Source organism: Poecilia reticulata, chromosome 19, assembly GCF_904066995.2.
Source record: "Poecilia reticulata chromosome 19, P_reticulata-male-v2, whole genome shotgun sequence".
Lineage (NCBI taxonomy): Eukaryota > Metazoa > Chordata > Actinopteri > Cyprinodontiformes > Poeciliidae > Poecilia > Poecilia reticulata.
In genome coordinates this window covers 57,501-84,600 of record NC_088848.1, presented here as the reverse complement: position 1 = coordinate 84,600, position 27,100 = coordinate 57,501, and the positions used below count along the sequence as shown (strand labels likewise).

General features: G+C 49.7%; 1 protein-coding gene across 1 annotated transcript in view; it reads left to right on the top strand.

Annotated features, from left to right (window-relative positions):
* The first annotated feature begins 15,691 nt into the window (after positions 1–15,691).
* Positions 15,692–27,100, top strand: part of fam20cb (FAM20C golgi associated secretory pathway kinase b) — a 24,633-nt gene continuing 13,224 nt past the window's right edge. The window contains exons 1-3 of the mRNA XM_081600585.1: positions 15,692–16,754; positions 18,127–18,302; positions 20,571–20,649. Coding sequence (XP_081456711.1) covers positions 16,264–16,754; positions 18,127–18,302; positions 20,571–20,649 — 746 coding nt within the window. The 5' untranslated portion in view covers positions 15,692–16,263. The remainder of the gene's footprint in view (positions 16,755–18,126; positions 18,303–20,570; positions 20,650–27,100) is intronic.

Below are 27,100 nucleotides of genomic sequence, written 5' to 3'. Positions count from 1 at the left end.
GGCGCTGTGTGGATGTTTGACCCATTAGTGATTGTGATCTCACTTCCTGTTGATCTTCATCATGTCTGGCTGGGTTCTGGTAGCTTGAAGTGCCGCAGGTCCTAGTCCAAGTCCAGGACCTGCGACTTGGACTTCCTGTTTTCACAGGAAGTGCTTCAGCAGACACTGAATCTAGTCTTCGGTCCACACCAGTTTGAACTCTACTGGGAGCACTGGGACCGGGAGCCTGCAGGGCTCTACTGGTTTCTTTTGCTGCTCTTGCTTTGGTTGGTGCAGAGCGGTGAGTCCGGTCAGACGGGGAAACCAGCAGTCGTGGATCCGAACCGTTGCTGGTCCATGTGAGGATGATGGTTTCGGGTTCGGATTCCCTCTGAACGACGCTCGGCTGATGATGGGATTCCATTCTGAATCCTGAGGCCAAGCGAAAGCCTCCTGAGGGCCACAAATGGCCCCCGGGCCACACGTTGGACATCCCTGTGCACTGACATATTTGGCCAATTATTCCAGATTCTACACAAAACATATTTTAACTCTTTAACCGTTAAAGCCCGACCCACAAGGAGGCCCGAGCTCCGACCCGGATGCCACAGGTCCGTGTCCCGGGCTGGTGACCTTTGACCCCTGTCTCATTACTCACTTTCCTGTCAATTCACTATGAAATAAAGGCCAATGAAGCCTTTAAAATAATAAGTTTTATTTACAATAAATTGTAATCATAACCAATAATAGTTTATGAACCAATCAGCTGTTGCAGAACGAGAGAGTTCTGCTGCTCCGGGTTGATCCAGAGATGCTAAAGGGAAGCTAACAGCATCAGGAAGCTAACAGCAGGATGCTAACCGCTCTGCTTTAGAATAACCTGCGGTCAGATGCGCTAAACGAAGCGTGATGCTAACCTCCCATCAGACTCCATCAGCAGCTGCAGCGATCCTCCATTTTTCATCAGCTTGTGAGGAGAGAGAGCGGAGAGGTAATTGCTTTCTTGTCTCTTTCGGTTCCTCCCAAACGCAGGAGGTGAAGCTGAGTGACGGAGGTTATCTGCCCTCGATGTGCTGAAGAAGCACATTAATGAAGTGTATTAAAAGTTTGGGTCCATCCAGAACAAAAACCTTCCCTCTTCTGAAAACCGATTTCACAGCAGCCTGAGAGAAACGAGTTCAGGAGATTCATTCGTTCATTTCTCTCTCTGCCTAATTGATTCATTTTGGATCCTGCAGCAGGAACCTCCACCTGCATTCAGGAGGAAAATGAAGCAGCTGGAGTCCTGACTGCTGCAGCTGCAGGTCAAACTTTATCTATTAGCCTGCGGTTTGATAGCTGGCTAACTGCTATGCTAGCAGAGTGCAGAAACACCACCAACGCGTTGCTGCGTTGCGTTGCTGCGTTGCGTTGCTGCGTTGCGTTGCTGCGTTGCGTTGCTGCGTTGCGTTGCTGCGTTGCGTTGCGTTGCTGCCTTGCGTTTCTGCGTTGCGTTGCTGCGTTGCGTTGCTGCGTTGCGTTGCTGCGTTGCGTTGCTGCGTTGCGTTGCTGCGTTGCGTTGCTGCCTTGCGTTTCTGCGTTGCGTTGCTGCGTTGCTGCGTTGCTGCGTTGCTGCGTTGCGTTGCTGCGTTGCGTTGCTGTGTTGCGTTGCTGCGTTGCTGCGTTGCGTTGCTGTGTTGCGTTGCTGCGTTGCGTTGCTGCGTTGCGTTGCTGCGTTGCGTTGCTGTGTTGCGTTGCTGCGTTGCGTTGCTGTGTTGCGTTGCTGCGTTGCGTTGCTGCGTTGCGTTGCTGTGTTGCGTTGCGTTTCTGCGTTGCTGCGTTGCGTTGCTGCGTTGCATTGCTGTGTTGCTGTGTTGCTGCGTTGCGTTTCTGCGTTGCTGCGTTGCGTTGCTGCGTTGCTGCGTTGCTGCGTTGCTGCGTTGCGTTGCTGCGTTGCGTTGCTGCGTTGCATTGCTGCGTTGCTGTGTTGCGTTGCTGCGTTGCTGCGTTGCGTTTCTGCGTTGCTGCGTTGCGTTGCTGCGTTGCGTTGCTGCGTTGCGTTGCTGCGTTGCTGTGTTGCGTTTCTGCGTTGCTGCGTTGCGTTTCTGCGTTGCTGCGTTGCGTTGCTGCGTTGCGTTGCTGCGTTGCGTTGCGTTGCTGTGTTGCTGCGTTGCGTTGCTGCGTTGCGTTTCTGCGTTGCGTTGCTGCGTTGCTGCGTTGCTGCGTTGCGTTTCTGCGTTGCATTGCTGCGTTGCTGCGTTGCGTTGCGTTGCTGCGTTGCGTTGCTGCGTTGCGTTGCTGCGTTGCATTGCTGCGTTGCTGTGTTGCGTTTCTGCGTTGCTGCGTTGCGTTTCTGCGTTGCTGCGTTGCGTTGCTGCGTTGCGTTGCTGCGTTGCGTTGCTGCGTTGCTGTGTTGCGTTTCTGCGTTGCTGCGTTGCGTTTCTGCGTTGCTGCGTTGCGTTGCTGCGTTGCGTTGCGTTGCTGCGTTGCTGTGTTGCTGCGTTGCGTTGCTGCGTTGCGTTGCTGCGTTGCGTTGCTGCGTTGCGTTGCTGCGTTGCTGCGTTGCTGCGTTGCTGCGTTGCGTTTCTGCGTTGCATTGCTGCGTTGCTGCGTTGCGTTGCTGCGCTGCGTTGCTGCGTTGCGTTGCTGCGTTGCGTTGCTGCGTTGCGTTGCTGCGTTGCTGTGTTGCTGCGCTGCGTTGCGTTGCTGCGTTGCGTTGCTGCGTTGCATTGCTGCGTTGCTGTGTTGCTGCGCTGCGTTGCGTTGCTGCGTTGCATTGCTGCGTTGCTGTGTTGCTGCGCTGCGTTGCGTTGCTGCGTTGCGTTGCTGCGTTGCGTTGCTGTGTGCTGCTGCACCAGAGGCTGACTGGAACATGGATTTCTGCTAAACATGAAACTGGTTAGATGGGGTTTCCATGGCAACAGAAACCTTTTCCTGATGGGGTTGCCGGGATTCCCATCTGTCTCTTCAAATAATTATGAATAATAATAATAAATAAACTATAAATGTAGTTTATTTTATTCTGCAGATTAAATCATTTTTTACAGCGAGTCCTGCTCTCTGCTGATCTTTCTGCCACAGGCTGCCAGCTGGATTCACGTCTGGACTTTGACTAGGCCACTGTCTGATCTAAAGATCCCATAGTGATCCTCCACCTGTCTCAACTCCCCACAGCAGGAACCGGCTCTGGCTCTGGAGGGTCAGAGGTCAGCCTGATGTCTGGTTTACAGCTGGAAGAGTTGACTCTAGATCTATAACTAGATATGTAGCTGTAGATTTCTGACTCTAGATCTATAACTATAACCATAGACCTCTGACTGCATGTCCTGAAATATCCTAACCCCCTCTTGCCGCCCCATAGACATTTTTCTAGATCCGCCACTGGCTGACGGCCTCCCAGCAGATTTAAACGTCGCTAATTGAGTCACGACATTTGGAGGCTGCATTAAAACCTCTAACTCAGGGCGGCTCCTCCGGTTAGCCGCGGCGCTAGTCCTCATCCTGACAGCCAATCAGATCACGGCTGGCAGCCTCACCGGGCGGCAATTTACTGTGACAGGTTCCAGCCGCAGCGTGTGTGTGTGTGTGTGTGTGTGTGTGTGTGTGTGTGTGTGTGTGTGTGTGTGTGTGTGTGTGTGTGGTGTGTGTGTGTGTGTGTGTGTGTGTGTGTGTGTGTGTGTGTGTGTGTGTGTGTGTGTGCTAATAGCAGCCATTAGGTCTCCACAGCCGCCTGCACAGTGAGATAAATTGTCTCCGTGATGTTGGAGCAACGATCCGCTGACATTTACAGCTTTGGGTCGAATGTGAGCAGCTCTGGGAAAAACTTCAAAATGTTCATGAATGATGAAATGATTGTTGTTCATTTGGTGCTGATTGGGTTCTTGTTGTAAGGCTCTGGACTGAATGTGTCTCATGTAGAACCATCCGGTTCTGAACCCAAAGAGCAACAGGGAGCTGCTGCCTGAACGATGATCAGATGAAATGATGAGCGGTTCTGTTGACCGTCGCTGTCAGACTGAAGCTCAGGATCGTCGAACACACAAAATGAAAACGCCATCAGCCCAAAGGACCGGTGGTAAACTGGTTTCCATGGTAACCCACATGCTAATGGTAGCAGGGAAACAGCTAATTGTGAAAACGGCTAAACTTTTCATGCTACATGGTTTAAGTCCATGTTGGTCAACTTGCTAACTCCATATGCTCCTGACAACATTTTAGCTAACCTTAGCATTGTTGCTAACTTTAGCTTCTACAGTAGTGTTTATTACTGAATGCAGTGATTTAATGTTAGCATGTTGGTGATAGCTGACATGCTATTGACAGCATTTAGCTAAGTTTAGCTATTATTCTGCTGTTTGCATGCTACATTACTAGCTCCCATGCTAATATTAGCCTTTTAGCTAAAATGCTTCAGCGTGACATGAAAGCTAAACTTAGTATTTTTGATAGTTAATCAACATGAGAAACGTTTCATTAATTCATCTCTTTTTTCAGATCATTGAATATTGAAAGTCCGGATCAGTTCCTGGAGGAGGCTGAAGGCCCGGCGCTGGCAGCATCAGAACCGGGCCTGCTGGGCGGGTCGGTCCTCACGGAGCTGAATCTCCAGTTTCCACCCAGATCAGTTTGAATGTTGGCTCTGCTGCTGATCCAAAGGCCTCATGAAGGGCTGAGCCGTCGTGTTGCATCACTTCCTGCCGCCGCCGCCATCAGCTCCTGTCGGGCTGAAAGCTTCAGGGTTCAGCAGAGAAGAAGAAGAGTGAAGAGGGGAGGATCTGGTTAACCTCTGAAACATCCCAGCTGGAAACGCCTTCAGTCCATCAGAACCTCTGAGATCCTTCAAACCTCCAGAGCCGATGAGTTAAAACGTTTAGAACGAAGGTAGAAAAGCAGCTTTTAGTCGTTTTACACCAACCTGCTGAAGTTTTATGTAAAATCATTTCACATTTTTCTGTCATGTTTCTCCCTCATTAAGTCAAACCTGCAGGGTTGCTTGGATTTTAGAAATCCTCTAATCTCCATGGCAACCATTCAGCTTTTAAACGCCTGGGTGGACCTAGCCCCGCCTTCGAGCCGCAGCTCCTCCCCCACTGAGCTCCTTCAGACTAGCCAGCAGCAATTAGCAAACATCTCATTATAAGGACGCTAAAGGGTTAATAGAGGAGCCATGTTGGGACGACTTCCTGGAGGCGGAGCTTCAGAAAGAGCAGGAGTTCTTAAAGAGACAGGGACCCAATTTCAAGATGTGAAATCAGGAAGTCTAATTTATTTTAAGTTATATTTGTCACATAATTAGCATATAAACTGTCTTATGATATAAAACGGCTCCCTAAAATCTGATACTGGCCCTTTAACCAGAATAATACTCATGTTCTGATCTGATGCTGCAACGGGTTTGACCCGATCAGAACCACCCGTCCCTTCAACCTTCTGGTGTCAGACTGAGGCTCCTCATGCAACGCAGCAGAACCTCGGCCCGGTTCTGCATGCTGCAGTAGGTCCAGACTGGTTCTGGTTCTGGTTCTGTCTGCTTGGGCGTAGTAGTGAGTGAAGCCCTGGGCCGAACCGGGTCGTGTTCCTCCCGTCTTCCTAATCAATCCCACTTTGGATGCTGCAGCTTCTCCAGGCAGCAACAGATCAATAGTGGGATTGAATGACTGAAGCCTGCTAATCCAATCAGAGGGCTGGGATTTAATCCAATCAGAGGGCTGGGATTTAATCCAATCAGAGGGCTGGGATTGTTTTCCTTAATGCAGCTGCTGGATGACAGATGGAGACGGGAACCATTAGAGTCTCTGGGCTGAAGCTGATGGCGCTGTGAGCCCTGGGCGCCATCAGCTGGGAGCCGCTTCCAGGTCAGTGATGACCTGCAGAAGAAGAAGAGCAGAGCTCTGATTGGAGGAACTGACCTGCAGCAGAAGAAGAGCAGAGCTCTGATTGGAGGAACTGACCTGCAGAAGAAGAGCAGAGCTCTGATTGGAGAAACTGACCTGCAGAAGAAGAGCAGAGCTCTGATTGGAGGAACTGACCTGCAGAAGAAGAGCAGAGCTCTGATTGGAGGAACTGACCTGCAGCAGAAGAAGAGCAGAGCTCTGATTGGAGGAACTGACCTGCAGCAGAAGAAGAGCAGAGCTCTGATTGGAGGAACTGACCTGCAGCAGAAGAAGAGCAGAGCTCTGATTGGAGGACGTCACTGGGAAGCTCTGAAGCTGCTAATCAGTAGAAAACACAAACCAGATGCTTTGATTCCATGTTTGGTGTGAGAATAAAAGTAAAAGGTTGATATTAAAATATTTTCTTCTCTTATGATGCTGCAAATGCAGGATCTGAGAAAGTATTCCCACTTCTTTAGCTTCAAACCAGAAACTTTCATGTATTTTAATGATTTTATGTGACGAACCAAAGTTTTGCATAAATGAAAGGAAAATGATTCCTGAGTTTTAAAAGTTTTTACAAACGTAACAACCTCCAGGTTCTGAAGCGAAGGAAACAAACATGGCGGAGGATTTTCATAGTGACACGCAGTTTCTGGAGAAGCCACGCCCACAACATTCTGACCAATCACCGCCCGCCTGTGCCGGCTCTGGCTTGGCGCAGCTTAGCTCCGCCCCCTCGCCGTCTCCATTTTGAACTTGAGCCCAGTGAAGCTCGTGTTCTGCTCGGTTTTCTTCCCGGAAATTCAGTAAAAACCAAAAAGAGTCCAAATGTCCGAGCCTCTTATGTAGGTTCCTCTTTGTTTTGGTACTTTCAGCGCACGCGCGCGGTCCACCGTCTCCATGGCGACGTCAGGACGTCCTTCATTACAAGATGGAGACGTGCGGATCAGTTTTATTCCGGGTTGATCGATTCTGAATGGAAGTAAATGAGAATCTGGCCTGGTGTCCGGTTCTCCTGCTGACCGGTTTCCTCCGGGTTCTTCTGGTTTAGCTTCATTCCCATCACGGCGCCAGGAAATGGACCCGACCTGCCGGACTCAGGACCCGCCCGAGGCCGGTGAGTCAAGTTTATTCATAAAGAGCTTTTCGGAAACATAAAATCACAAAGCAGCAAAAATCAATATTAAATTATACACAGAATGAAACGAGCACAAAGAGACCGGGAAGAAAAGTGGGACCGGAGAACCGACCGAATGGACCGATGACCGGAACCAACGGCCCGATGACCGGAACCAACGGCCCGATGACCGGAACCAACGGTCCGATGACCGGAACCAACGGCCCGATGACCGGAACCAACGGCCCGATGACCGGAACCAACGGCCGTCCAGAAGCGACGGCAGGAAAATGTGAGTAATTTCTTGTCATATTTAATAAATGTTTCTTAAATGAAAGAAGAAGAACAGCAAATATGGGAGATGAATCCTGATGGGTCAAACGGGACTTTTGGGTTTTTGACCTTTGACTTTTACTGCTGGGCGGGAAGAATCACGTGACTGATTTCCGGTTAGCTTGAACGTCTTACTGGTGTTGAGAACCAGTGAGTTACTGGGACGGAACCAGTGGCTGACGGGAGACAAACTGTGGACGATCTATGACGAGAGGCACAGTTTGACGTCATCAGCATAAATATGGAGGTAAATATCAGGAAGGGGCTGAATGACGGCAGGAAGTGGTTAGTGATGCACTGGAAGCGGACATGGCCCCCAGCACGCGGCTCATATCGGCCTCATTACCGCACCGGGACCGGGGGGGGGGGGGGGGGGTCTGCCCTGCCCCTGCCCTGCCCCTGCCCTGCCCCTGCCCTGAGGGGGGCTTCAGGGGGCTCGTCCACATCTGTAGAGGATATCGGGGCAAAGCTCCGACCTTTGGATCGGCTCTGCTGACGTCAGAACCGTGGCCCGACTCGCTGTCTGGTTCTGATCTGTAGCAGCAGATAATTGTTCATTTAGTGATCAATCATTCTATTGATTAGTCAGTGAGTCAGATAGAAAATGGATGGATAATAATCTGTAAAATTATATAAAGAAGTTTAAATGAAAAATCTGCAGAATGTGGTAGTTTTTTTTTAACACCTTTGACCCCTAGTGGGGTCAGGGACAGATTATTAAATCGTTCAGTTCCTTCAATAAATAACAAAATAAACATTTTCTTACCTAAAAGTTAATAACAGCAGTGCAAAACTTCAGAGCTGTAGCCATGACAACGTGAGGCGACCAGCGATGCTAACAGCAGCGAGGCTAACAGAGGCTAGGCTAACAACGGCTAGGCTAACAGCGGCTAGGCTAACAGCAGCGATGTTAACAGCAGCGAGGCTAACAGTGGCTAGGCTAACAGCAGCGGGGCTAACAGCGGCTAGGCTAACAGCGGCGAGGCTAACAGCGGCTAGGCTAACAGCGGCGAGGCTAACAGCGGCTAGGCTAACTGCAGCGAGGCTAAGAGCAGCGAGGCTAAGAGCAGCGAGGCTAACAGTGGCTAGGCTAACAGCGGCTAGGCTAAGTGTGTGTTTCCTCTGACCCGGTCATGTTTCCCTACTGATGGTTCTGGTCAGACTCAAAGCTTTCTGCTCTCTGTCATTATGGTTCTGGTTCTGACCCGGTGTCATCAGAACCGAGCTGCTCTGCTGCTGAAGCCAAACTGCAGGCAGGATTAACACACACACACACACACACACACACACACACACACACACAGTCTTCATGTCTGTCTGCTGTTTGTCCTTCCCTCCTCTGGTCCAAACATCCGGATAGCTGCTGCAGCTCGGTGCTGCAGCTCGGTGCTGCAGCTCGGTGCTGCAGGCGGCCCGGTGGATGAGTTCTGTATAGATGTTGATTGGTAGATGCTGTCTGCCGACGGGTCACCCAGACGGATAACAATGTTTTTATGATTAAATGATGCTCAGCATCACTTTAATATATTTGCATGAAATTGAAAATGTGGGGAAAAATCATGTGAATTGAAAGGTTCTGACTTCTGTGTTTAGAAAACGGATCTCATTTCCAGGCAGCCGGGTCGTTAACTGAAACTTTAAATTTAAAAAGTTGGACAAACTGAGTGAAACCTTCTGACGAGCGTCTGGCTGGAGAAACGAGCTGCAGACTCTGATTTCAAACTAAAACCAGATTCCTGATGTTCAAACCGACATTTTTATATCTGAATTAAACCTTCATGATGGATCCTGGTGCTGGAAAGCTTCTCCACAGCATGATACTTCCACTACCTTGCTCCTGGAGACCAAAGGTTCCTCCTGATTGGACGGACAGGAACCTTCACATCATCAAGACCCTGCTGGAGGTCCAGTGAGGACATGTAAGACAAGTGGACTGGAGTCTTTGGAGACTTCTTTCAGCATCCTGCCTTCAGGGCGAAGATGCTCGGACAGGTCCAGTCTGTCTGTCTAGTCAAAGTCTGGTCCGGTTGGTGAGGTGTAAATGCTAATCGACCTCTGACCTCTGGTCCTCCAAGCCTCGGTCTGGGTTTGGTTCGAATGTGAACGCCAAGCAGACCAGAGAACACTCCAGAAGCAGGAAGTGGACTACAGCGCAGGGCATTCTGGGTAAATCCAACCAAAGCTAACGTGCTAGCCTAGCGCTAGCAGCAGAAATGGCTCCTGGTCTTTAGCCTAAAGAGAAATCCTCCAACCGCTAAAATCCTCCATCTTGTTTCCATCTGGTGAAGAAGGAAGTTGCTCTCAGTGTCTTCAGAGGTTTTTGTGTCGTTTCCTTCAGTGGTTCTTGGTGCAGCGCCCCCACAGGCCAGGAGGGGAACAGGTTGGTCAGAGCAGTGGTTCTCCTGGGACCCCCTGTGGATTACAGTAGGGAGAGTTGGACGTTGGCCTTCTGATTGAGATGATGTGTGTGTGGGGGGGAGAGTCTTAGAGACTCCCTGTTAAACTCTTCATCGTTGTTTGTTTTTGTTTTGTTTATTCATACATCCTGCCCCCCCAGCAATGACCCCCTAGGGGGCGCGCCCCACAGTTTGGGAACCTCTGGGGTAGAGCCACACTCTAAAATAAACCTGCTGCTGCTGCGGGTCGGTCCGACCCGCCCAGCATTAAGCAGCTCCACCCAGACTCTAATTATAGGATTAGAGGTCAGAACACAGCAGGTCTCTGATTGGCTGCAGCCGCCCCAAAACACACTGATCACTGCTCCTAGTGACCCAGGTACACACACACACACACACACACACACACACACACACACACACACACACACACACACACACACACACACCCTAACCTCAAACACTGATTTGCACAGAGCCAGTGTTTGTCTGCTGCTCACACCTGGTAAGTATAGTGCTGACTGAGCTGCTGGACCCAAAATAATCCTCAGCACCAGCAGCCAGGCTGCCAGCGGGCCGGGTCGGCACCGCTCGGCTCAGTAACAGCTTATTATAGCTGCAGACCGTCTGGGTCTGCAGAGGTTCTGCTGACGATCCCACAGCAGCTTCCTCTTCCTCCTCTTCCTCCTCTTCCTCCTCAGCAGTTCCTCCACACGTCGTGTTGGACTGAGGAAAGGAAACTACAGCAGCTTTCATATTCAGATATTTAGTTATGTCAGTAAATCAGGTGAAAAGTAGAAACTTATTTATGTCAGATTTATGCTGAAAACTCAGAGATCAGATCAATAAAAACGATTTAATTTCCATCTAATCGTCATGAAAATTAAGCACAAATGTCACAATAAAAACAAATAAAATGTGAATTAGTTGAGTTTCCATTTCCTGGTTAGAAGTGAACCAATGAGGCGGCGCAGAGTGTGATGTCATCAGATGTTGGTGCTACACCTGGCTGGTTGGCTGGCAGGAAGTCGATGTTGCTAGCAGGAAGTAGATGTTGCTAGCAGGAAGTCGATGTTTCTAGCAGGAAGTAGATGTTTCTAGGAGGAAGTAGATGTTTCTAGGAGGAAGTAGAGGTTGCTAGCAGGAAGTAGATGTTGCTAGCAGGAAGTAGATGTTGCTAGCAGGAAGTAGATGTTGCTAGCAGGAAGTCGATGTTTCTAGCAGGAAGTAGATGTTTCTAGGAGGAAGTAGAGGTTGTTAACAGGAAGTCGATGTTGCTAACAGGAAGTAGATGTTTCTAGCAGGAAGTAGAGGTTGGTTCCTCTAGACCGGCTCACACGTCTCCATCTCCTCTTTGGCTCTTCAGAAAAACCAGAAATCACCTGAAACCAGCGGAAATGTTGCCGTTTCCATTGAGCTTTACTAATATTCAAAACCTGTGGATGGAGAAACCACAGCGGCTCCAAGTTCTGTCCAGTTTCTGCTCCAGTCTGGGCTCCTTCTGCACCAATCACTGCATCAATGTGGCGTGGAGGAGACCGGACCGGACCGGTTCTGTTGAGGTTCTGGAAGGTTCTGGAAGCCGGTTCTGTTGAGGTTCTGGAAGCCTCCGGCTCGTTGTTGGTTCTAGTGTTTCTCCTCTTCCTCCACTTTGTTTAACCTGGAGTTCCTGGTCAGTTTCAGACAGAACCGGACAGTTAATGAGAGAAATGTTTAGATTTACAGTAAATGTTGCGATTTGTGGTAAACCTTTCTAGACCCAGATGTAAAGTTCTGCTTCCTGCGCCTTTCTCTGAGGAAGCAGCCGTTTCTTCCCGTCTCCGTTAGCGACGATGCGTCGCTCTCGTGCATCGCTAATATGCAATCAGGCAGGATGTCAGGTTGGATTTGTGAAAACAGCCACAGCTGATGAATATGGAAGCAAAGCTTCAGCTTTCATTCAAACATCAGGGGGAAACAGCTGCAGCACCATGACGGTTCTGCACATCTGGACCCAAAGCAGCAGCTGGAACCAGGAAGTGGCACCAGGAGGTGGAGCACGCTGAGGCTAACTGAGGTCAAGAGGTCATCGTTATCTGGAGCATCCAGTCAGACGCGGCTCGGCTCTGAGATGGAGACGAGTCCGCTGGGGTCACGGCTGAAAAATGAGTTATGATTTCAGAAAGTTTAAAAAGTTCCTCCAGTCATGGGGTGCGGTCAGGACGAATGACTTTTAGCGACATCTCAGACCCTCTAGTGACTTTTTATCAAGAAGACGAGCAACAAATCTAGAAACTTTCCTTTGAGACTTTTATGGCGCCGGCGCTCTGCGGCAGAGGAGAGCCGTTAGCATCGCTGCTATTCCAGCTCCTGGCTCACCACCAGGGCCCGTCTGAGTGGGATGGGTCCATATCTGAACACAGGACTGAGTGATGTAGACAGGAACCAATCTGGACCGGAACCAACAGGAACATTTAGCTGCAGTACCACCATTCAGCCCAAGGAGGGCAGCACTGAGACTCCTAGTTAACATTTTGAAGTTGAACAAATTTATGTAAAATGTAAATTTTCACAGAAACATCAAGATAAAACCATAAATGAAGCAGCGCATACATGAGCATGATTAACAGCACTAGACCTTCCTCCTGGCCCTGGTTGTGTCTGACTGGTGGTGTCGAGACAGGCGGTGGCTGTAAATTTCCTTTACTTATTTTTCCTGAACATACAAACACGTTCATCGATCCGTGCGTTACACTATAACGGTTACATTCGCCATCTTTTCTTCTTCTTGTTCTTAAACTTCGGACCCTTCCGACCCGAGGCTGCCCTAAGTGCCTGTTAGAAACTGATCACTGTCCAAACTTGTTTCACTCTCAGCCCGAATATCTTCCAACATACACGTGAATATTCCGCTAAACATGGACAATGAAACTGCTTTTTAATAAAACAAAACATGCATAGGAACAGAGAGCAGACTCATATTTTAATGGAAGGGGGTCCTTGATCCAAAGTCCTCAGCAACTGATCCACACAGATGACAGCAGGTCCACAGTCACCATGGCGACACGTGGAACAGATATGGAAAAACTTTTTACAACTTACATGTTGCAGCTGATCTAGAGTCTGAATCGGACCCGATGAATTGGACCCGATGAATTGGACCCGATCTAGAGTACATTTAGATTATTGGTAGAAAAAAGAAAAGTTGCTTTGTTGTTCAGCTCACTTTGACATTAACTGAATGTGAGGATTTGGTTCATCCCACCTGTTTCCTGCTCCGTGTCGTGTCCATGATGTCTTCTGTTGTGGTTGTTACCAGCGTCTGAGGATTTCCATCCATCCATCCATCCATCCGCCACTTCTTCCAGCTCCTCCAGGAACCCCAAGGCGTTCCCAGGCCATAGAGAGACATCGTCCCTCCAGGTGTCCTGGGTCTCCCCTCCTCCCGGTGGGACCTGAACTCCTCACCAGGGAGGCGTCCAGGAGGCATCCTGACCAGATGCCCGAGCCTCAACTGGCTCCTCTCGACGTGGAGGAGCAGCGGCTCTACTCTGAGTCCCTCCTGGATGACCGAGCTTCTCTCTCTAAGGGAGAGCCCAGCCACCCTGCGGAGGAGGAAACCCATTTCGGCCGCTTGTATCCGTGATCTCGTTCTTTCGGTCATGACCCAAAGCTCATGACCATAGATGAGGGTGGGAACGTAGATCGACCGGTAAATCGAGAGCTTCGCTTTTTGGCTCAGCTCTCTCTTCACCACGACGGACCGGTACAGCGCCCGCTTCACGGCAGACGCTGCCCCAATCCGCCTGTCGATCTCCCTTCTTCCCTCATTATGAACAAGATCCCCAGATACTTAAACTCCTCCACTTGAGGCAGGACGACCCCCCTGACCCGGAGAAGGCACTCTACCCTTTTCCGGCTCAAGACCATGGCCTCGGATTTGGAGGCACTGAGCCTCATCCCAGCCGTGAACCGTTCCAGCGAGAGCTGCAGATCACGATCTGATGAAGCCAACAGGACCACATCATCCGCAAAAAGCAGAGATGAGATCCTAAGGCCACCAAAACGGATCCCCTCAACACCTCGGCTGGTCAGCGATTGTTCAAAATGACAGAGTCGCTCTGTGGTGGTGAAACTTGTTGGCTCCGCTGTTGCGGGCATGTCCATGTTGTAAAGTTAAAGTATCGTATGCTTTATTATTTGGGCCCGGTCATTAGCCCCGCCCCCGGCCATTAGCCCCGCCCCCGGCCATTAGCCCCGCCCCCGGCCATTAGCCCCGCCCCCCGGTCCACGCCGTCTTGTTCCGCTACAGCGTCACATGTTTGCCTGAGGAGCGGAGGCAGCAGTATGGCGTCTTGTCTGGAGCTTATTATAACAAGGTAAGTTCCATGTTAAAATGTTTTTGACCATTTCTTATGGAGTCATTATTTTTCCATTTACATGAGCATCAATTCATATACATAGTTTGCTTAACGTACGTTTATTTGTTTGGATATCACGGTATATTCGACTGTTTATTATCTTAACCTAACATTGAAACTGGAAAATCTGGAGGCCATTTGAATTAGCATTATTTAGCTGCAGGTCGTTTTCTTTAAGTTTTTGGCTGTAGAGTAAAACGGGGGAGTGGCTGTGCTGGACGGTTGGCTTGATCTAAGCCTCAGCTGTCAAACTCCAGTCCTGGAGGGAAACTGTCTGTCCTGCAACATATAGACGTGCCGCTGCTGCACCACCTGAATACAATAATTAGGTGACTAGCAGGACTCTGGAGTATCTACACAGTGAGGAGGCAATTGAGCCATTTGACTGGTGCTTTAACCTGTGGCTCATCTAAAAACTGCCAAAATGTTTTTTCTTTGTCAGTGTGTCGTGTTGGTGACTGAAGCCTTTTATGAAGACTTCAACACATTTCTTCAGACAGGTTGGACAGACTTTTAATGCTGTTCAAACTGTTTCTATAAGCTGACTCATTTCTTTAGTAATTATTTCTGACTTTTTTAATGCTTTGTCTTGTAAACCAGGTGGGCAGATTAATGTGAATGAATATGACGGTGACACACAGGTGGGTCTGATTAGCTTTGCTCACACTACTTTGTAAAATATTTATTTATTATCCTAATGTTTCTGCTATATTTCTTGTTTTTCCTTCCAGGCTGGAAGTTTTCCTCCTTCATGTTGGTGAAAACAAGAGCAGCACCAAAGACACTTCACCATCAGTGATCACAAGACCATCCATGGCTGCTTCCAGTGAACTTTCAAAGCTTCACCTTCAGTGCAAAGTACCATGAATGTATGAGCTTTGTTGTATATTGCTCTCAGTGCTGTTTGATGTTTTTAAATAAAAGTAAATTATATTCTGTGAATGGTGCTGTGTTTTTGTAGCATCTAATGTCTTAAAATGAATCTGGCGATTATTGATGGCCAGTAGTTTCTGGAAAAAAAGGTTTTAATTGCTCTAGTGGCTTTTGTTTGCTAGTAAATTGACATGAGAAAAAGGGAAGCGAACCAACGACAGCAGCATTGAGAACTAGAGCCTCCATATGTGGGCTGTGATTTAACCCCTGCACCACCTCAGCACACCCTGCCAGTAGTGTTTCAAACTCAGATTTCTATGTTAATATATACTTTACACTGTTCTGTTACATTAACATGTTCATAGTGTTAACTTTTGACTAAATACACTAGTGTTGGGTAAGTCAGCACTGATGACTTACTGATGATTCAACTATATCACAAATAACTCTTTCAAAAGTGTAACTTCTACACCGTCCAGAGTGAATCTATAGACACTTTCAAAGTGTTGAACTGTAGGAGTTGATGGAATGCTTCCAAATTTGCTGTGTGAAGTTCAGCTTGGAAAAGTGGATGAAGAGAAGATGCATCATGCAGGTTGAAGCAGAAAGGCGCCCCCTAGCGGAGAAGCAGGGATCTCTCTCTCTCTCTCTGCGCGCGGTGACGCTGCGTTAAAGGCTGGCTCCAGCCCAGCTTCATCCTCATGTTTACCCCCTCTCCTCTCCTCTCCTCCTCTCCTCCTCTCCTCTCCTCGTCTCTCCTCGTCTCTCGGTGACTCGGTTCTGTTTCTGCTCTCCAGCCGCAGCGCGGTGATCGCGGCGCGGCGTGGGCCGCGGCTTTTCACGGGACGTGGAGCAAAGCGCTGATTTCCGGGGACTTTCCACTCTAAGGTGACGTTTCTCCTCCAGAACCGGACCGCTCCGCTTCCTGTTTGGCTTCTGGACCGGAGCGGGACGGAGAGACGCGCGCGCTGCCTGGTCCGGACGGGACCCGACGGGACCGTGGGTCCAGCTGCGTGTTTCCTGTTGATCCACGCAGGGAAGAGACGCGAACAGGGCCGGGTGGAGGAGTTAGAGCCGCCGGTCCGAACCGAACCTGGACGGCAGGGAGGAGTTAGAGCCGCTGGTCCGAACCGAGCCGAGCCCGGGCTGTGAAGGCTGAGCCGGTCCTGAAGACGGCCAGTGGAGATGGTTCCGACCCGCTGTCCGCGCTCCTGCTGCGGCTGGCGGCCGCTGTGATCACCGTCTGCAGCGATGTAGTCAGCCTCTTCATCTGCGTCCTCCTCATCCTCAGCGACCCGTCCCACCTGAAGATGATCCTGCTGCGCCGGTTCCGAGTCCTCATCCTCACCGTCTTCCTGGTGGCCTGCTCCATGCACATCATGGTGGACCTGCTGCCCAAGCTGGAGCGCCAGGGCGCCGGCTGCTCCTGCTCGCACGGCCCGGCCCCGGCTCCGGAGCGCGGCTGGGCCGAACCGGGCTGGCCCGACAAGCACACGCTGCGGATCCTGCAGGACTTCAGCAGCGAGCCCGGATCCAACGCGTCCTCCCGAGCCCTGGACCGGCTCCCTTTGGACGGGGCGCCGGCCCCGGAGCCGCCGGGCCCGCGGGGCGACAGGAGCAGACTCTTCCTCCAGGGGCCGGCGGCGGCCCGGCTCGGTCCAGCCCGGGGTTCGAGGCTGGCGCTCCTGTTTGAGCATCCCCTCTATAGACGATCTGTGCCGCCGCTCACGGAGGAAGACACGCTGTTCAACGTGAACACGGACATCAGGTTCGACCCCAAAGCGGCGGAGGACCAGGCGTGGTGAGCAGGGGCGCATCCACACGGGGCGGGGGCGCACAGATGCATTCTGGGAGGTTTAGTCAGGCTGGACGGGAGTCACAGTTAAACTGGGAGGAAATTCACTGTTTTACAGACATTATTATTATTATTATTATTGTTGTTTCATTTTTATTATTGTATCTTACAACCTTCTGTTCTCTTCCTGCAGAATAAATCCAATAATAACGTATTTTTCTTACAACTCGGTGCAGCTTGTATTTCTACATTCCCAGTTTTTTCCCTCAGAATTTGTAAGTGCGTCTCATAGTGCGGTGCGCTCTATAACCTGTTCAGGTATTTTCATGTTAATTTTTCTGCTTTTCCATTTTTATTTTTCTAAACTCCACATTTTAGTGAATAAAACATTTTCACCCCAAAGTCTCTGTTTTCATTCGTTTATTAATCATTGGCCATTTAGTTGTTATTTAAACGCTGCACACAAGTTTATGATGAAAATAAAGAAACATTCTAAAGAAATGAACTTAAACTTCCAGCAGTATTAAAGCAGTTTTCGCTCTGCTAACTGAAACCGTTCTAAGAAACATCTTCACCGAAATCAGGCAACTTCTGATTCTGAAGATCTACATAACGCTGAGTGTGCATCTGACTTCTATCAAGGATCTTGGAGAGGGAGGATTTTGCTGGACCTTTGTGCTAATGCTAATTCTAGCGGCCCTCCTGTATGTTCTTTGTGCTAGTGCTAGCGGCCCTCCTGTATGTTCTTTGTGCTAATGCTAGCGGCCCTCCTGTATCTTCTTTGTGCTAATGCTAATGCTAGCGGCCCTCCTGTATCTTCTTTGTGCTAATGCTAGCGGCCCTCCTGTATGTTTTGATATGTCTTGTTGATCCAGCAGCTGCCGCTTGTTCTCTTCCTGTTTCCTGATGTCAGACATCTGAGCGCTGTCCTCAGAGGAACTGACCTCTGACCTCTCGGCTGGTGGTGGTTTTCTCTAAATGTAGAGAAACATTTTTGTTTACGTAGCATTGATTAGCAGTACCACCACTTGGCCACAGGGGGAGCTAATTCCCACTTCTGATAGTAAATCTACACATAATCCAGAATCAGATTTTGGTTTTAGTGCGTTTCCACGACGACCCAGTTGTTTTTCTGGAGAAAATCACCTAAATGTTGATATTTTTCTGTTCAGTTGGAATATCGCTGATTCGTTCTAATAAATTCGGTTTGTTTGTTAGCTTGTCTGAAACTCGTAGCCGTCACAGCGACCATCAGAACTAGAAGTTTAATATTTTCTGTTGAGCTCTTTTACGTGTTCAGTGTTAGTAATCTCCTCCTTCCTGTCCAGATCCTGTCTCGGTGTTTAAACTTCCTGTTCCTCTTCCTGCCGCCATCCAGGACCGGCGAGGGCGCCGATGACGAGCCGAGCCCGACGGGCGAGCTGACGGCCGAGTCGTACCCCAACTGGCTGCGCTTCCACATCGGGATCAACCGCTACGAGCTGTACGGCCGGCACAGCCCGGTGGTGGAGGCGCTGCTCAGGGACCTGCTGACCCAGAGGATCACCAGCGTGGGTGAGTCCACACGACCTCTGACCTTTCATGCTGGGCGTTTTGAGTCACGCAGACTGTTTCTGGTAGGAACTAAGACGTGGAGCCCGGATCCCCACAACGGCAGTCGGGTTTAATAAATCACAAAAAAATGTTTTAAGCTTCAATAATCCATCCAGCTGAGCAGCTCTGGTCCTTCAATAAGAAAAACTCTTTAAGAAATTTAGTTTGTTTTGTTTTAATTAAGTTAGTTTTTAATTTATTTTTTGTATTTTCATTTAGTCATATTAGGTTTTATTTTAATTAAGCTGAATTTATTTTATTTTCTTTTGTTTTATGTTATTGTGCATCATTTAAATGATCTAAACTTGAGTTTATTCAGGCTGTGAAGGAGCTGAAACTTTTCTGATACGGAATCAATAAATCCAGTTCAGATCAATAAACCCCTTGGTAATGTAGTGACAGTAATTATGATTCAGATTATGATCCCAGCTAATGCTGCACCTGGTTCCAGCAGAACCAGAACCGGGCTCAGCAGGAGCCGTCCTCAGAACCCGGATCCGTTAGCCTGAGGGACCAGAGAGGCCTGGAGGCCTGGAGGCATGTCCCTCCCCCACCTGCTGCTGAACACCTTTCACTTCCTGTTTAGCCTTTCAGTTTTAAATCTGCTAGTAAAGTGAAATTCTGATATTTTCCAATAATCCTAATTAAATGTTGGGAAACTTATCAGAAACGACATTCAGTGCAGCTGCTGGACCTGCTGCAGGTCAGACTGAACCGTTCTCTCTCTCTGTCTCTCTCTCTCTCTCTCTGTCTCTCTCTCTGTCTCTCTCTGTCTCTCTCTCTCTCTCTCTCTGTCTCTCTCTCTGTCTCTCTCTGTCTCTCTCTCTGTCTCTCTCTCTCTCTCTCTCTCTCTGTCTCTCTCTCTGTCTCTCTCTCTGTCTCTCTCTCTGTCTCTCTCTCTCTCTCTGTCTCTCTCTCTGTCTCTCTCTCTGTCTCTCTCTCTCTCTGTCTCTCTCTCTGTCTCTCTCTGTCTCTCTCTCTGTCTCTCTCTCTCTCTCTCTCTCTCTGTCTCTCTCTCTGTCTCTCTCTCTCTCTGTCTCTCTCTCTGTCTCTCTCTCTCTCTGTCTCTCTCTCTGTCTCTCTCTCTGTCTCTCTCTCTCTCTCTCTCTCTCTCTCTGTCTCTCTCTCTCTCTCTCTCTCTCTCTCTCTCTCTCTGTCTCTCTCTGCCTCTCTCTCTGTCTCTGTCTCTCTCTCTCTCTGCCTCTCTCTCTCTCTGTCTCTCTCTGCCTCTCTCTCTGTCTCTCTCTCTCTGTCTCTCTCTGCCTCTCTCTCTGTCTCTCTCTCTCTGTCTCTCTCTGCCTCTCTCTCTGTCTCTGTCTCTCTCTCTCTCTCTCTGCCTCTCTCTCTCTCTCTGCCTCTCTCTCTCTCTCTCTCTCTCTCTCTCTCTCTCTCTCCCTCTCTCTCTCTCTCTCTCTCTCTCTCTCTCTCTCTCTCTCTCTCTCTGTCTCTCTCTCTCTCTCTCTCTCTCTCTCTCTCTCTCTCTCTCTCTCTCTCTCTCTCTCTCTCTCTGCCTCTCTCTCTCTCTCTCTCTCTGTCTCTATCTCTGCCTCTCTGTCTCTCTGTCTCTCTCTCTCTCTGTCTCTCTCTCTGCCTCTCTCTCTCTCTCTGTCTCTGTCTCTCTCTGCCTCTCTCTCTCTCTCTGTCTCTCTGTCTCTCTCTCTGCCTCTCTCTCTCTCTCTCTCTGTCTCTCTCTGTCTCTCTCTCTCTCTCTGTCTCTCTCTCTGCCTCTCTTTCTCTCTCTCTCTCTCTCTCTCTGTCTCTCTCTCTCTCTCTGTCTCTCTCTCTCTCTCTCTCTCTCTCTCTCTCTCTCTCTCTGTCTCTCTCTCTGTCTCTCTCTCTCTCTCTCTCTCTCTCTCTCTCTCTCTCTGTCTCAACGACTCACCGTCTGCAGAAACTGATTCTGATTCCAGTTTATCTTTAACTGAAAGGTGCGGCCTGCATCGCAGATTAAACATTTATCTGCAGCAGGATTATCTGTTCAGGAAGCCGCCTCCATGACAGACACAGGCCCGGTTCGGCCCAGTAAACCAGGCCGGGAATAATCTGCACTAGAATCTCCTCCCAGTTGAAGCTGATTGAACGGGTTTGAAATCAGAACCGGATCAGAACCAGTCGGTCTTCGGCCCTCGGATCTTCCTGGTTCTAGTTGGGCTGGAGAAACCAGATTTCTGCTTGTTTTGGTTCTTTGTTTGAGTCTAAACTGATAAAATTGTTTGTTTTGCTTTCCAGCCATGAAGTCTGGAGGAACGCAGCTGAAGCTCATCATGACCTTCCACAACTACGGCCAGGCGCTCTTCAAGCCCATGAAGTAAGTCCTGCTGCTTCACCGTCAGGGGGCGGAGCCTGGGCCCGACACGCTCAGGGGGCGGAGCCTGGGCCTGACACGCTCAGGGGGCGGAGCCTGGGCCCGACACGCTCAGGGGGCGGAGCCTGGGCTCCACGCGCTCAGGGGGCGGAGCCTGGGCTCCACGCGCTCAGGGGGCGGAGCCTGGGCTCCACGCGCTCAGGGGGCGGAGCCTGGGCTCCACACGCTCAGGGGGCGGAGCCTGGGCTCCACACGCTCAGGGGGCGGAGCCTGGGCTCCACGCGCTCAGGGGGCGGAGCCTGGGCTCCACGCGCTCAGGGGGCGGAGCCTGGGCTCCACGCGCTCAGGGGGCGGAGCCTGGGCTCCACGCGCTCAGGGGGCGGAGCCTGGGCTCCACGCGCTCAGGGGGCGGAGCCTGGGCCCACACGCTCAGGGGTCGTTTTTTTGACATTGAGCTGCAGGTCTGACCTCTGACCTTATGAAGTTATACTAAGTTTATTAGCAGACTTGGTATAACCGGCATCCTGCATGTTTTATTCTCTCCCTGCTGGTAGTAACAACCTCCTCAGCCATCACTGGATCCAGGTGCGTTAAACCAGCGAGAGAACTAAAATGCCGGGCCTCCAGGACCCACTCTGGGCTCCACTGATCTATACTATGATTTGCAATACTGATTATAAAACTGCAAAGATGAATTGAGTGTGAAAACGGTGAGAAAGTAAAAATCCATCCAGTGTTCCTCCATGTTTAACACTGAAAGACGGATTCATCTGTAAAGCTAACAGTAGCTGCTTCATCAGCAGCTAATCCTGTTGAGCCATGAATGAGTGAGCGACAGGCTAACATGTCATTAGAGTCTCTCATCCTGAGGTTACGGCGCATGCAGCCTGCTATGGAGCCGACGGGCTGCGTCAGGAAAACCTAATGAAATGAGACGCAGCAGCAGCTTCATCCGTTTAATAAGAGAAGAACCTGAATCCGCTAAGATCCAGCAGGAGCTAACATGGTGCTAACATAAACCCAGACAGCTAACAGTTTGAGCTAATGCTAACTGTACTACATCATAATTTGTTTTATCTTCATTTGCACAGTTTATATTTCATTGAAAAAATAAATTCTCGCTTTCAAGAGAGACTTGCTGCAACATGATGTAAACTAAAAAAAGTCACGAAACAAAGGATTATATTCAGGTGGAAATGTGTCAGATAATTAATCACAAAGATATGAAATATGCCTGCTGGCATTTCGACCCTCATTAAAATCCCCCAATGGAATCAAATCAGGCTTTGGACGTTTGAGCTAACACCAGCAGCTTGAGCTAATGCTAACAGCTTGAGCTAATGCTAGCAACTTGGCTGGAGGTAACAACATATTTAAACTCGATATGTTTAAGTTACTAACTTTTCCACACTCCAGTTTCTGAATGTTTGTAATATTTTCCCATAACATTCTGGATATTTTAATGCAGAATATGTTCACAGTTTGGGTCTGCTGACTGTAGTGCTTAGCATCCCGGCTAACTACTGTTAGCATTTCAAGCTAAGTGTTTTAAAACCTGCTGGGCTTTAACAGTCATTGCAGTGCTTTGATTCTGGCCGTCACTGTGACCGTAGCAGGCCAACAGAAACATATTTATAATCATCATGTTGTTGTGTTGGCAGCCATATTGGATTTTGCGGTCAGACTAGGTGAGAAAAGGCCAACTTTCTCAGTCGGTATTCCATCTCTGGAGCTTTTTGCTTGTTTTTGGAAGTTTCTACTTTCAAGGCTTTCCTGGCTAACCAGGAAGTGAGGAAGAGCTCCATGGAAGATGAAGCTGAAAACAGGACAAAGAAGCAAACGGAGAAACAGCTCAGAGTTTGATACGTTGGAAAGCTCTAAGAGCTGAAACATGGCGTCCGACTGGCGGCGTGTTAGAAATTATGAAATCCTTCCTGCTGTGACGTCGCATTAATTCACGTTTCCTTTGTGAATCAGTCATATTTCTGCCATAACACAACAAGGAGCCCTGTGTGATGCTAACTCCTCCCTGATTGGTGGATTTAAATGTCACCTTGGCTTTGTGGTGTTGCTGAATTAATGACGGGTTAACGTTGAGCAGCCGGAGCAGCGCAGGGCGAAGCCTCCGGCTGCAGCAGCAGGGAGGTGGAGCAGCTATTCACACACTCTGTAATTACTGCTGGAGGCGCAGCGGCTGGCCAGAGATCATCCTGACAGGCCGGGGGCAAGGGGCGGAGGCAGGGGGCGGAGCCATGATAGGGGCGGAGCCAGGAGGGGCAGAGGCAGGGGGCGGAGCCAGGAGGGGCAGAGGCAGGGGGCGCGGAGCCATGACAGGCGGGGAGGCCGGGGGGCGGAGCCAGGAGGGGCAGAGGCAGGGGGCGGAGCCAGGGGGGGTGGAGCCAGGAGGGGCAGAGGCAGGGGGCGCGGAGCCATGACAGGGAGGTAGGCCGGGGGGTGGAGCCAGGAGGGGCAGAGGCAGGGGGGCGGAGCCATGACAGGCGGGGAGGCCGGGGGGCGGAGCCAGGAGGGGCAGAGGCAGGGGGGCGGAGCCAGGAGGGGCAGAGGCAAGGGGGGCGTGGCCAGGAGGGGCGGATGCCGGAAGGGGTTGAGCCATGAGGGGCAGAGGCCGGGGGGCAGTCTGGTTCTGGTCTGGTTCTGGCTGTCAGCTTGCTGAGCTGACTGACTGCTGATGACCTTTGACCCAGTTTATCATGTTTGGCTTCTACAAAGACAGAATGCTGATCAGCTCTGTGATGACCTCTGGTTCTGGTTCTGGTTCTGGACATGGATCAAAATCCAAGCAGAGGAAATTCTGAGGAAAATAAAATGATGTGATGAAAATTTGAACTTTGGTTCCAGGTGTAAGTAGAACAACAGTCAGCAGAGGATTTTGCCTGGTGACCTTTAACCTTTATAGCCGGCTAGCTGTCTCTGCCGTTAGCTTCAGCCTGTCGGCCATTAGAGACGGACTGAAGGCTGCAGCTGCTTTAGCTGCAGCAGCAACTAGTCGGGGAGGGGCCTTAGTGTCAACCTTTGGTCCAAACAGAACCCAGTTTGGGTCTGGATCCGGTTCTATAAGCTGAATCGGGACCGACCCAGAGGAATGAGAGGGAACGACCAGGAGCTGACCGGGTTCTGATGCCTCAGCTTCATCGGATCGCTGGTCAATCAGTCGGCTTTCTGGACCAATCAGAGATCAGAGATCAATATAAGATGAGCCTGAGTAATCGTTGATCGACCCCCCCCCTACCCCCACCTGCCCCATTGCCCCCCCTCCCCCCCCCGCCCCACCGCCATGGTGATAGCATCGCTCAGCCTTCAGGTGAATGTTATCGGCTGCAGCGTGTTGAAGGAGCGATAACACGGCTCTGCAGCCGACTTCCAATCTGCATATCAAAGAAAATTCCTCAGGAATGTATGGACGCTCTCACACACACACACACACACACACACACACACACACACACACACACACACACACACACACAGGTGCTTTCTAACGTCCTCCTCCGTCTCAGAGGAAACCGGCTCCTGCTCTGTTGGAATCACTTCCTCTCTGACAAACTGAAGCTTCATGAATCGCTCAGACTTCCTGATCCCTGACCTGCGTTTGGCGGGAACTCAGCTTTGGAAGCGTCCGCCATCTTGTTGCTTCGCGGTGAAGACGCAGCAGTCAGAGCCAGCCACGCCTCCATCAGACGCTTTACGGGACCAAAACCCGAAGCCTCGCTGCTTAAATCAGAATCAGAGGCTCACTCTCTCATATCTGCGGTTTCAGGGACTTTCACCGTCTTCATCACGTTCAGAATGTGTCACCTTTAGCTCAGGTAAAGGTGTCCAAGGTGCGGATCGGGGGCCATTTACGGCCCACTGAAGCAGAAATGGACAAATCTGGCCTTCAGGCACAGAGATGAACAGCTTCTCATCTTTTCGGACGTTTTACAGAAACATCTTTTCGGCAATAGTAGCTCATCAGAACCATCCACTTATTGTTCTGAGCCAGGAGGTGAAACCTCCCAACATTCCTGATGTTTCTGCTGCCTCACAAACCTCAGAGCTGAAGACTCGGATCGACCTGAGCCTCAGAACAGATGCAGATTACACTTCTGTCCCATGATGCTGCAGCAGCTGCTGCATCAGCCTGATTAAATCTCTGCTGCGGTTCTGCAGCAGTTTCCCTTTAACAGAGAACAGAGTTTGATCAGAGAGATTAAAATACCAGCCGAGTCTGGGCATGAAGCACCGAGCTGAACCCACACAGGACGTTACTTTACCTGCTGCTCACTGTTTCACTGGCAGCTTCTATGGCTGGTAGCTTCTGCAGCTGTTAGCTTCTAGGGCTGTTAGCTTCTATGGCTGTTAGCTTCTGCAGCTGTTAGCTTCTAGGGCTGTTAGCTTCTATGGCTGTTAGCTTCTAGGGCTGTTAGCTTCTATGACTGTTAGCTTCTATGGCTGGTAGCTTTTATGACCGTTAGCTTCTATGGCTGTTAGCTTCTATGGCTGTTAGCTTCTATGGCTGGTAGCTTCTATGACTGTTAGCTTCTATTGGCTGTTAGCTTCTATGGCTGGTAGCTTCTATGGCTGTTAGCTTCTATGACTGTTAGCTTCTATGGCTGTTAGCTTCTATGGCTGTTAGCTTCTATGACTGTTAGCTTCTATGGCTGTTAGCTTCTATGACTGTTAGCTTCTATGGCTGTTAGCTTCTATGACTGTTAGCTTCTATGGCTGGTAGCTTCTGCAGCTGTTAGCTTCTATGGCTGTTAGCTTCTATGGCTGTTAGCTTCTATGGCTGTTAGCTTCTGTAGCTGTTAGCTTCTATGACTGTTAGCTTCTGTAGCTGTTAGCTTCTATGACTGTTAGCTTCTGTAGCTGTTAGCTTCTATGACTGTTAGCTTCTGTAGCTGTTAGCTTCTATGACTGTTAGCTTCTATGGCTGTTAGCTTCTATGACTGTTAGCTTCTATAGCTGTTAGCTTCTGTAGCTGTTAGCTTCTATGACTGTTAGCTTCTATGGTTGTTAACTTCTGTAGCTGGTAGCTTCTGTATCTGTTAGCGTCTGTGGTAGTGCTAATATGGCTTCCAGTTTGCCTTAATCCATCTTACGGTGCATTCAGAGTCGACTGTTAAAACAGACCAGCTGCTATTGGCTGTGGTGAGGAAATTACAGCTGAATCATTTCCTGCAGCCTCGTCAACCATCTTGGTTTTCTTTACATTAAACAGGGCTCAACAGGAAGATAGTTATTACTAATTTAATTGATGATTAGTTCAATAATTGAGTCATCTCGATAAATTGATCCAGCCCTAAACCTGATAGATTTCTGTTCTGCTGTGAATTGTCTGTTTTTAGCCACAAAAGGAGAAATGCAGAGTTTAAAGATGCTGAGATTAAAGTTTCTGAATCTTGTTCTGGTTCGGAGCTGGCAGATTATTAGCGTCAGAGAATCGGATCAGCAGCGGCTGCAGCTGGTTGTTGTTGTTTTGGAGGAAAAGCAACAGAGAGGAGAGAGCAGCTGGGATTAACACGCTGTCCTCTGACCGGACCGGGCCGGGCCGGACCGGGCCGGGGGGCTCACCATTTATCGTGTTTACACAGCGCCTGCTCAAATATGAGCTTTGGAGCCTCGGCTGACCATGGAGCAGGTCAGGAACCCGAAGTACAATCCATGGAGCTCTGCAGTGTTGGATCACCAGGACCGGTTAGAATTTAGAGCTGGACTGGACTGGACTGGACTGGACTGGACTGGACTGGACTGGACTCGACTCGACTCGACTCGACTCGACTCGACTCGACTCGACTCGACTCGACTCGACTAGACTAGACTAGACTAGACTAGACTAGACTGGACTGGACTGGACTGGACTGGACTGGACTGGACTGGACTGGACTGGACCGGACCGGACCGGACCGGACCGGACCGGACCCGGACCGGACCCGGACCGTGTTCATCAGTTCTGGCTCCTCGGAGCAAAGCAGCTTCTCTCCACGTTTCTGGGAAACTGCAAACAAAATGTCTTACTGCTGTCCACCGAGGCGTCCAGATCTGTCCTGATCTGACGTCCATGTCCTCAGGGGACGCCTGTCCTCAGGGGACGCCTGTCCCATGCTCTTCTTCTGCGGATCAACTACCTGCTGCTCCTGGTTGTTCTGGGTTTTATTAAGTGGCATCAGAGTAGAAGAGGCACAGCCTCTCTGTTAAAACCAATGAAACCCTGCAGCTTGTGATTTATTGATTATTAATATGTTGTAAAGCTGCTTTGAGGTCAGAATGAGTTTCTGGTTTGTTGCTGAACATGAATGAGATTAAACCAAAACTAAATATGGTGATATTTACAACACAGACATAGATATACACATATAGATCAGACTGTATTTGCTAAGGTTATTAATTAGTTTCAGAACGAATCTGTTTTTGTTCTGAAGATGAAAATCCTCTCCAGTAAATTCCTTCTTTT